General features: G+C 37.6%; 1 protein-coding gene across 6 annotated transcripts in view; it reads left to right on the top strand.

The window, feature by feature from the left end:
• Positions 1-9,081, top strand: part of MON2 (MON2 homolog, regulator of endosome-to-Golgi trafficking) — a 124,885-nt gene extending 115,804 nt beyond the window's left edge. For 5 of the 6 annotated variants that reach the window (XM_002711305.4, XM_002711303.4, XM_070052565.1 and 2 more), the window contains one exon: positions 1,256-9,081. In XM_002711305.4, coding sequence (XP_002711351.1) covers positions 1,256-1,419 — 164 coding nt within the window. In that variant the 3' untranslated portion in view covers positions 1,420-9,081. The remainder of the gene's footprint in view (positions 1-1,255) is intronic. The other variant, XR_007919691.2, reaches the window with a different exon arrangement.
• Positions 9,082-11,900: the final 2,819 nt, after the last annotated feature.

The following is an 11,900-nucleotide window of genomic DNA, read 5'->3' on the forward strand; positions in this document are numbered from 1 at the left end:
GCCACAGTGCTGGCCCTGGAATGAATGTTAATGATGGTGATTTCAGTTGATATTGTATGAAGCACAATTCCATTATCAAATGATTTTTGGAAACCCTGGGTTAAAGTTAAATCTGTTCTATTACTACAAGTCCTTAATAAATTCATGTGAATTATTGATCTATAAAAGCTGAGATACATAAAAATCTGCCAAACTTACTTGATCATGAATTTTTTTTAAAGTTTTTTTCTTTTTTCTTTTTCATTTGAAACTCAAGAGTTAAAGATAGAGACAGATTGTTCATCCACTGGTTCACTCTTCAGATGGCTGCCACGGCCAGGGGCTGAGCCAGGCTGAAATCAGGAGCCAGGAGCTTCCTCTAGGTCTCCCATGTGAGTGCAGGGGCCAAAGGACTTGGGCCATTTCCTGCTGCTTTTCTCAAGTCATTAACAAGAAGCTGGATCGGGAGTGAAGCAGCCGGAACATGAACCAGTGTCCATTATCGGATGCCGGCATCACATGTGGTGGCTTTACCTGCTATAGGACAACACCAATCCCACCATGAATTATTTTTTAGAAGTAAATTGAGGAACACTAGTTTGAGAAATGTGTTTCTTTATTTTAAGCAAAGGTTGAGGTAAAGAGAAATTAAGTGACTAGGGGCACCCAGCACTGCCTTCTTTCACAAGGGATGTTAGGAAATTGACATCCAGTAAATTAGTGTGAAAAATAAAATCAAAAGTGCCTTATACATAGTACAGAATTCTTTTGTAGCAGACTGCCTCCCAGATTTGAGACTTGTTCCACAAAGTGTCTAAGAAAAATGTATCATCAGCTCTTATTGCAGGTTGGTTACTTTTATGCCTAGTACTTACAGGAAAAAAGAAATGCAATGTGTGATCTTAGAGTAAAAGGAGATTCCTAACTGGGATATAACACCTTTGCCTATTCAACAAATAACATTCAACTGTACTTAATTATTTTGTTAGCTTTGCAAGCCTTCACAAATTGAAGTATCATTAAAACTACACTTAACAAATTTGTTGGTATTGATGACTACACGCTGACCATATATTTTTCCCATACCTGATTTAATAGCAGGTTTATTGTAGTCTTTCCAAAGATTTTTTAAAAAGAAAGATACAAACTAATGGAATATCTATACTTAAGAATTTTTTTCCTTATATTGCATTTAAAGAATTGTATTTATGTTAATTGAATTGTCTCTGTTATTTAAATTCACCTTTTTTTGATATTTATACTTTTTGCATTACAGTCGATGGAAATACCTGGGCGCAAGTAATTGCCTTATACCCAACTTTAGTGGAGTGTATCACCTGCTCATCCTCAGAAGTCTGCTCTGCTCTTAAAGAGGCATTAGTTCCCTTTAAGGATTTCATGCAACCACCAGCATCCAAAGTTCAAAATGGAGAATCTTGACCAGCTACAGTATATTGAAGGAAGAAAGATATCCTAAGAATTTTTGCTCCTGAGTCTTCTGTGAGAAGGATGTTTCTTACTATAAATAATTATTGGCAGCTGTTGTTTGCCTCCTTTAAATTGTACTTACCTGGATTCAGTAATTCTTAAAAGCTTACAAAGGCTCTTGAATGAGTAACAGTGTAAGCCTTGAGTAAGTAAAACTGATAGGAGGGATAGTTAATACAACAAACCTGCTACCATATGTTCAATTGGTGATTCAAAAGTGAGCTTATGTACAGTTTGTGGTGTATGTGTTAATGATGTACTTTTTAAAAAGAAAGAGAACATATTTCAATTCAGTCAGATTTATTAGGCTGGTGTTTTTGCACCCTTTTTCAAGTATAAAGTTGTACTAAAATTTTATGCAAGATGGTACTGTAACATTCCATATTATCTATAACCAGCCTTTGTAAACAAAGGGAACTGATAACTTGTGTGTATAATAAATGGTTCTGTATAAAATAGTTGCATTTATTATTTAAATTTTTTAAATATTGATAATGTTAAATGCTTGAAACTGTATTTATTATTAATACAAAATTGTTTGCTTAAATTTTTACTTATAATTTGCCTTACTGTGTGCAGATAAGCTCAAAATATAATCATACAGTCAGCTTCATGCTTATTTTTAAATGTATTATTAGTGACCATTAGCCTTCTGACCAGAAAGGTCTTGTGAACTTAGCGGCAAATAGTTTATGATTTGCTGATTTTGCAACCTTGAAATATGGGTTATTAATTTAATATATTGAGATGTATTGTAGCACTATGACTCCATCATACCTCATTTCTTTAAATCCAAGCTTTCACTTAAGTCTGTCTGTTTTTATATCTGCTATCTGAATTTTAAAGACTTTTCACATTTTATATTTCTACTGATTTTCTCCCTAACAACATTTACCACTGTCTTTGAATTATGACCCCGGCAAGATGATTTCAGATTTCCTGAAATTTTGCCTGTGAGGTTTTGTTCATTTCAGTGCTTCATTTTGTAATGTCTTCTCACAAAGAGAAAATCTATACTAACCCACAAGTATAAAATGTATGTGTATTATAAAATGACAAGTGTATTTTTGATGATAGTAGCATCTAGAAGTGCAGTAAACTTGTTGTCATGGAGTAAAATACTAATTTTGTTTTACTTTCCTATCCTAGTGCAGAAGAAAAGTGCTCTTGATAACATTAACTTAATTGTTTCTAAAAATTGACTTTGACCTAGCTCACTGTATTTGTTATTTAATGGATTATGGTTACAATATTTTTCTTCTGAGTTACATTTTCATAATCATTTATGTGAAGACAGAAAGATGTGTAAAACAATAATTATTCATAAGAAATCATAATGGTCTTGGTATTATTTTAGTGTGCTTGAAAGGCCTTTGATGTTAATAGAATTTATTAATTTCAGCTTCTCTAGAATAATCACAAAATTGCGTAAGATACTAGAATTTGAATAATGAATGACATATAATTCAGAGACTTATAATTATGTCATTATTTAATTTGCATTATTACCTGTAAACATGTGGTAAGATATTTTTTGAGGAAATAATACTTTTACTTACGTGAATTAATGAATTTCTATTTTTTTTCACCTAAGGTTAAGGTGATACAACATTTCATAGATACTGCTTTCAGCATTTTCCTTAAAACTACTAAAGCTGTGTATTTAGTTTATTTTCTATATTTGAATATATTCTTGGAAAAATATATATACTACTGATAAATTATTGAAATAGAATAAAAAGGGTAGTGTATTTCAGTAACATGTTAAAAATATTGTCATTAGTTTACATCAAGTGAAAATAGACCTATTTTTGAGAAATAACAAGTCAATTACAATCAGGATACTTATTTTCTAATCCAGTAGAAATTAAATGTGAGTCAAGGGTATGCAGCGTATCCTTACATAAACCAAATAGTTTGAGCTGATATTGTATTAGCCTGCAATTTCAGAACCATTCCCTGTAATTCAAAACATATAAATACAGTGGCTGTGTTAATACCATACAATATGGTAATCAGTACCAATCTTAGGGCTATGCAAGTGGCCTCACCCTATAGTATAATTTGACAGGGTTTTCCTTCCAGAATATTTCCCACCACCTTCCAGGAGTCTAGCAAAATTCATTGTCTTCAAGCATTCCTCTAGGCTTGATTTTCTTTTTTTTTTTTTTTTTGACAGGCAGAGTTAGACAGTGAGAGACAGAGAGAAAGGTCTTCCTTTTTCCATTGGTTCACCTCCCGCAGTGGCCGCTGCGGCCGGCGTGTTGCGGCCGGTGTGCTGCGCCTATCTGAAGCCAGAAGCCAGGTGCTTCCTCCAGGTCCCCCATGCGGGTGCAGAGCCCAAGCACTTGGGCCATCCTCCATTGCCTTCCTGGGCCACAGCAAAGAGCTGGACAGGAAGAGGAGCAACCGGGACAGAATCTGGCGCCCCGACCGGGAATAGAACCCGGGGTGCTGGTGCCGCAGGCGGAGGACCAGCCTAGAGAACCACGGCGCCGGCCTCTAGGCTTGATTTTCTAAAATGTCCAGATCCTGGGGGATGTTAACACATTTTTCTTGTCTTCATATGAATTGGGTTCTTCAGTGACTAGAAGAATGGGGCTGTGTGAAATTACTAGATGTCAGGGTATTCAAAAAGGAAGATCTCATAGCAAAGATCATTTTATTGCGAATTGAATCTATAGTCCTTGAAAAAGTCATAATAGTGTCCTTTGGGATACATACTAGAAATACACTAATAAGTTTTATGCCTCACATTTTGTCTCTTACAATGCCCACCTTATATAGATTGCTGGTAAGAAGATATATGCCAACAATTGGATGAATAATGTCCTTTTCTGACTATTTTGTCCATTATAAAGGAAACAAGCTCATGGTTAACTTGCATAGGTTACTTTTTAGGTTGCTATAATGGTACCACTGCCAAGAAAGAAAAGACCACATGATTTTATAGTGTTTTATTTAGTATTTCTCTCTAACTAGCTAGTTTTACATTATACATTTCTCAGTAATATTGACTTATTAGGGGCCTTCTAGGTGCTAAAAGTAAAACTCATAGAAAACTGCTTAGAACTATTTTTTAACTGGTTTCAGTTTTAGTTTTATTAAATCAACACCTCACATCTGTATTATCCCTCACTTTTTTCACATATGCAATTACTGATTCCACACTTGCCATATTCCTTAAATTGTATGTAGACTCTGAAGGAAGAGAGGAAAAATTTAGTGTACAGATTTTATGCTGGAGAATAGCATTCATTAATTATATAGCAGGCCAGTGACAACTAGGCTATTTGTCTTAATAAAATCTTATGAATAGACGAATAGACGTGTCTTGTTCATTGTTGCAATTTGGTACCTGTACTCCCAGGTAACCACAGAGCCAAAGGGTTAGGTAAACTGAGGATGAGTCAGCATAAATTATTGAACAGTGTTAGACAACAACTCAAATGTATATTCTTTTCCTGCTACTGATCCTGTAGTGTGGCAAATGATGGCTCAAATATTCAGGTCCCTGACACCCAAGGGAGAGATGTGGATTGAGCTCCCAGCTCCTGACGTCCATCTTGTCCGGCAGTGGCTGTTGCAAGCATTTGGGAAGGGAACCTTTAGATGGGAGATAATCTCTCTCTGTCTCTCTGCCATTCAAATAAAATTTTAGAATTAAAAAATATATTGAACCCTACTAATAAAGTGAGCATTATTGCATTCATGTCACTGAAGGGCACTGTAATTATTATATAATGACTAATATAATCTCCCCAGATGTAGAATAATACAGGTGGGCAGCCAAATTCTAAAGAAACTACTAAAGTGAAGCCTGTTTGGCCAAGGCAGAACACTTCAGGACCCCACCTACCCGTTATTGCCACAGAAATTCATTAACTTGGAAGTCGCTGGAATGGACCAGTGTCCAGGCCCAGAATATTATGGATTATAGGTTTTTTTTTTATATATATATATAGAAAATAACCACGGGTGAGGACAAAAATCGTCTCCAAGAATGCAGTGCCAACAGCCTAGTGTGTTCCTCAGATCTCAGATTCTTACTCACTGTGTTTGTCATTTTGGCAGATATGCCAATCTTGTACAGAGTGCTTCACTTTTAGGGTATATTTAGCTAAAGTATTATAGGGAAGTTTGCCTTTTTTATAAGAACAGAAGTTTATACCACATAGTGTGTTATCAACTTATATAATTTTTTTTATTTTTTGACAGGCAGAGTGGACAGTGAGAGAGAGAGAGAGAAAGGTCTTCCTTTTGCCGTTGGTTCACCCTCCAATGGCCGCCGCGGCCTGCGCGCTGCGCTGATCCGATGGCAGGAGCCAGGTGCTTCTCTTGGTCTCCCATGGGATGCAGGGCCCAAGTACTCGGGCCATCCTCCACTGCAATCCCTGGCCACAGCAGAGAGCTGGCCTGGAAGAGGGGCAACCGGGACAGAATCTGGCGCCCCGACTGGGACTAGAACCCGGTGTGCTGGCGCCGCAAGGCGGAGGATTAGCCTAGTGAGCTGTGGCACCATCCCAACTTACATAAGTTTTAATACCTCATGATTGTTTGAAAAATTTTATACCCTTGGGAAGTAGTACTTTGATTTTGAATGAAAAATTTTCAATAGATTGAGAAAGATATCTTGGTATCTTGATTTATATACAAATTGCTTCAGTGGAGTTAGATAAAAACAAATTTCTTGTAAATTCAATAATTGAAAAAATTAATTACAGCTAAGAGGCAAGCGTGAGCCACTATCCACTGGTTCACTCCCCAAGATGTTCTCAAAAGCTGGGCTGAATCTGGAAGCTGAGAACTCAGTCCAAGGCTCTCACTTGGGTGGCAGGAACCCAAATACCCAAGCCATCACTACTACCATACATGGTCAGTACTGGAGGAAGCTTGAGTCAGGAGCTGGAGCTAGGCAGTGAACCAGGTGTGATGATAGGGGCAATGGGGGTCTTAAATGCTAGACTAAATTCCCATTCCTAAATGCAATTATTAATTTTGAATTACTAGCAGTGTTGTCTCTCTTTAAATATTTTTTTAACTTTTATTTAGTAAATATAAATTTCCAAAGTACAGTTTATGGATTACAATGGCTTCCCCCCTCAACTTCCCTCCCACTAGCACCCCTCTCATCTCCCACTCCCTCTCCCATTCCATTCACATCAAGATTCATTTTCAATTATCTTTATATACAGAAGATCGATTCAGTATATATTAAGTAAAGATTTCATCAGTTTGCACCCACACAGAAACACAAAGTGTAAAATACTGCTTCAGTACTAGTTAGAGCATTAAATCACAATGTACAGCACATTAAGGACAGAGATCCTACATGAGGAGTAAGTGCACAGTGACTCCTGTTGTTGACTTAACAATTTGACACTCTTGATTATGGTGTCAGTAATCTCCCTAGGCTCTAGTCATGAGTTACCAAGGCTATGATAGCCTTTTGAGTTTGCCGACTTTGATCTTATTCAGACAGGGTCTTAGTCAAAGTGGAAGTTCTCTCTTCCCTTCAGAGAAAGGTACCTCCTTCTTTGATGGCCCCGTTCTTTCCACTGGGATCTCACTCGCAGAGATCTTTCATTTAGGTCTTTTTTTTTTCCCCCGGAGTGTCTTGGCTTTCCATGCCTGAAATATTCTCATGGGCTCTTCAGCCAGAACAGAATGTCTTAAGGGCTGATTCTGAGGCCAGAGTGCTATTTAGGACATCTGCCATTCTATGAGTCTGCTGTGTATCCTGCTTCCCATGTTGGATCGTTCTCTCCCTTTTTGATTCTATCAGTAAGTATTAGCAGACACTAGTCTTGTGTGATCCCTTTGACTCTTAGACCTATCATTATGATCAATTGTGAACTGAAATTGATCACTTGGACTAGTGAGATGGCATTGGTACATGCCACCTTGATGGGATTGTATTGGAATCCCCGGCACGTTTCTAACTCCACCATTTTAAATATTTATTTATTTATTTATTTGAAAGAGAGAGAGGTCTTCCATCTGCTGGTTCACTCCCCAGTTGGCCGCACTGGCCAGAGCTGTGCCCTTCTGAATCCAGGAGCTTCTTCCAGGTCTCCCACATGAGTGCAAGGGCCCAAGGAATTGGGCCATCTTATACTGCTTTCCCAGGCCATTGCAGAGAGCTGAATCAAAAGTGGAGCAGCCGAAACTCGAACCGGCGTCCACGTGGGATGCCGGCATTGCAGACAGTGGCTTTACCGGCTATGCCAAAGCACTGGGCCCCAACTTCCCCAGCAATGTTGTCTTTAAAAGAGCATAGAGGAGTCCTTGTTATGAGTAGCAGTCCTCTTAGTAATCTTGATAATTTTAGGCAATGATGAGCTGAGACTCTACCTCTTTTTAAATTTTAGGCATAATTTCTCAAAGTGGTTTCCTTATTTTCAAAATAGAGGTGATATTGAGTTATTCTCTAGAGAAAAATATAATTTGAGTTTGGAGTTGATTTCACAATGGCATTCTTAGGGCAATTATTCAGACTGATTTGTAAATCTAGTACTGTATCCTAAAAGATATCTTTGACTACTGTTTTCTTCCCTTCTTACCTGTTTTCATTTTTAATTTTTTAGTTTTATGTTTACTTTCTTGAATTTTTCCCAGTTTTATTCTCTTCAGTCTTCTCCATTCTCTGCCTCTTCTATCTCTTCCTCTAATTTCTGCTATTCTTTGTTTATAACAAGTAGAGCTGTTAGTGGTAGAACCACTGCAGACTGCCTTTCTATTAAGTGAGATATTCTGGAAATACCTATTAAGTGATATTGTGGAAATACCTTCCACTTTGACCACTGTTGCCTTTTTGCAAAGGTGAAGTTCCCTGCTGTTTGAAAATAGTTGAACAAGTGAAGTAATTTGTGACTGTATCCTACTGTCTCAAGCCACAGGATTCAGCAGCCAAGTTGCTCGCAAAATTGGATTGCTACAAATATGGGTTCAGCAGCTAAGCTTGGAAGAGTCAGGTCGTCTCTGTGATGTGGATAGAGAGATTATTCCACTTTCTTCAAAGGACAGTATGTAAAGTCACTTACCTGAGAGTTTTTGTGCTTTTGTGTTCTGGAGAAGGTCTTTTTTTTTTTTTTTTTTTTTTGTTGGGGGGGCAGATGCTTTGAACTATTTTAGATTTGTTACCTAAATATTACTGATTTTTCATTTTTATATTGCCAACTTTCAGGATATTGCCTATGTTTCAGTTTTTCCTCTGTTGCAAATGAGTGCTTTTTCTTGGGAGATATAGAATGTTTACAGATCTCAGATCTCTAGTCTTGCTAGAGTGTATTTAGTATCCCTGTGCTTGGTGCTTACTGTGACACAGAGGTCAGCTTAAACATTCCTAACACTACTGTGGGATTGATGTTAACTCCTCCAGTAAGGAAAATAAAATTATCAAATTTTGAGACCGTTGTCAGTTGCTCCAAGTATGTTTTATTTTAAAATAAAACTCAGTCAACAGAACAGTCAGGAAAGTTCTGCTATACCATGCCATTATCTAGAAAACCATTGCAAAAAAACATTTTACTAGAAGAGAGAAAATGCCAAAGCTATAATATTGTAATCTATTCTTTTTATCTAGAAAAAGAAAATAAAATATTAATCTTTGAATCTACTGTGCAAATTTCATTTGCTTTCCAACTTTTACTACCTCTGTGTCATACTTTTACATGTAACTTAACAACTCTTGTCTCTTAAGACAGTTACCATATGGTGTTTGTGTCAGACTGGATATATTTATCTAATTTTGTAAGATTCTTTTTTAGCTTCCAACACGGTCCTTGAAAGTAATAACACTGTTGTTAAACTTTCGCCTTACAATTTTTATGTTGTTGAGACATATCAGTCATGTATTATAATCATAAAAGTCTCTTAGTCTCAAATCCAAATTTTCTTTTAGTCTAGGATACTTTTTCCCAAAAGCTGCATAGTTATAACTGTGATTAATTTGTTTTACAATTACCACTAAGTGTGATTCTAGGTTTTGTTTTTGTTTGTCTTTTGAAAGACAGAGATATCTTCCATCTGCTGGTTCACTTCCTAATGTTCCCAACAGCCTGCTTGGGCAGGTTAAAGCCAAGAGCTGGGAATTCAATTTGAATTTCCCATGGGGGTGGCAGCCATCACTTGCTGCCTCCCAGGGTGTGCATTAGCAGGAAACTGGAGCCAATACTCAAACCCAGGCACTCCAGTATAGGATGTAGACACACCAAATGGCATTTTAACCGCTCTGCCATATGCCTACTCTAGGTTTTTAATTATGTCCCAGTAGCACAAGTTTTCTCATTATAACCTAAAGTCATAGACACTTTGATAATTTACCTTCAGATCTGATCAATGATTCATAATTTTAGACACCTCATTTCTTTTTTTTTTTTTTTTTTTTTTTTGACAGGCAGAGTGGACAGTGAGAGAGAGACAGAGAGAAAGGTCTTCCTTTTGCCGTTGGTTCACCCTCCAATGGCCGCTGCGGCCTGCGCGCTGCAGCCAGAGCACCGCGCTGATCCGATGGCAGGAGCCAGGTACTTCTCCTGGTCTCCCATGGGGTGCAGGGCCCAAGTACTCGGGCCATCCTCCACTGCACTCCCGGGCCACAGCAGAGAGCTGGCCTGGAAGAGGGGCAACTGGGAAAGAATCCGGCGTCCCGACCGGGACTAGAACCCGGTGTGCCGGCACCACTAGGCAGAGGATTAGCCTAGTGAGCCGCGGCGCTGGCTTAGACACCCCATTTCATTGGTGCTGTTTAAAGACTTCAAAATATAGAATTTAAAATAATTTAGGAAGGCTTACATGCACAGTGAGTTTGGAAAAAATATATAGTAAAGGGAAAGGTTTTTCAGTACTTTGTTAAACTATAATATAAAGGAGGCCATTGTAGTGGCACAGTGAGGTAAGCTGTTGCTGCTGCTTAGGCTGGTGTCCCATTTCAGAGTGCCAGTCCTCAGCACCGATTGCTGTGCTTCTGATTTGGCTCCCTGCTAATGCACCCGGGCAAGCAAAAGATGGGCTAAGTACTTGGGTCCCTGCACCCATGTGGGAGACCCACATGGAGTTCTGGGCTTCTGTTTCAGCCTGACCCAGCCCTGGTCATTGTGACCATTTGGGGAGTGAGCCAGAGGATGGAAGGTCCCTATCTGTTGCTCTGCCTTTCAAACCTTAAAAAAAAACTATTAATATATAAAATAAAAATATATAGTACTAAAGACATGAAATACCTCTCCATAGTTTGGAAAGAGTAGATTTTGAACTTAAAAATTCTAGTTGACTAAAAACCAATCTTCATGTACATTAGACTCAATCTTTTTGAGCATAATTTTTTAGATTTAGTGAGGCTATTTTGAGACTGCCTATTTTGAGACTTCTCCACCTCCAAAGAAAAATAATGTGTTTTTAAAATTCCTTTTCTCAGTTGTGCAATAAAAGTATGGTACAGAAAAATTCGCACATTATTTAGTAGGTACACAGTAGATGTACTTACAATACTGTTTCTAATTCCTAATTTTAATCACCATTCCTGAAGTATGCAGTATTTGTAGGCCAGAACTTGACCTATAGTGTTCCTTTTAATTCTCACAACAGTCTTACAAGGAATTTAGTAGGAAGATGCTTCTACAGAAGAGAAGTCAGGTTTTAGATACTGAAGTGACTTACTTTAAAGTCTAGGTGAATGAACTGCCTTTGCTTTCAAAAGCTGTTATTTCCACTACAGTTTGCTAGTTTTATATTTTACAAAAACAGTTCTTACAGTGGCCAAAGTCTGAATCCAGACTCCTTAAATTCATTCCCAGTTATGCTATTTACAATAGGTGACTTTTGGCAAGTTAACCCATTTTGTTTTTTTTTTCCTCTGTGAAATGCAATTAATGGTTAAGTGCATTGACCTACTAGTTTTAAAAAATTGTGTCATAGAGCACATGTTAAGTGCTGGGTAGTAGTAGAAATAAGATACACTTGGCACATATCATTCAACAAACAGAAAATTTTTTACTAGAAATGGTCCCCACAATAGGGACCAATTTTTTGCCTTTTACTCAACAACTACCAAATTAATCTCTGTGTCTTTGCTATGCATAACAGAAATGATTAGGGACTCTTAAATAGTCAAGGAAACCACAAACTTAATAATACTAAATACAAGCGATTAAGTGCTGATGTGACAATATTAGCTCCATTTTATGTTAGACATTGGATTAGTCTCTGTCCCGATGGAGTTTACAGTATCCCAGGGAATACAGGCCTTTTGCAAGTATGCAAAGTACAGATTAATACAGGGTTATAAAACAGGAAACCTTTGTCTAGGCTTCTGTGGCTCAGGTTAATGTTGCTGTTTGTATTTATTAGTCAATAAAAAATGCAGTTCAGTAGTGGAAATAAAACAATATGGGCCTTGACAGTGAGGTGGATTTTGGCTGGGTCCAAAGGATACTGGA

Source organism: Oryctolagus cuniculus, chromosome 11 (genome assembly GCF_964237555.1).
Source record: "Oryctolagus cuniculus chromosome 11, mOryCun1.1, whole genome shotgun sequence".
Classification (NCBI taxonomy): domain Eukaryota; kingdom Metazoa; phylum Chordata; class Mammalia; order Lagomorpha; family Leporidae; genus Oryctolagus; species Oryctolagus cuniculus.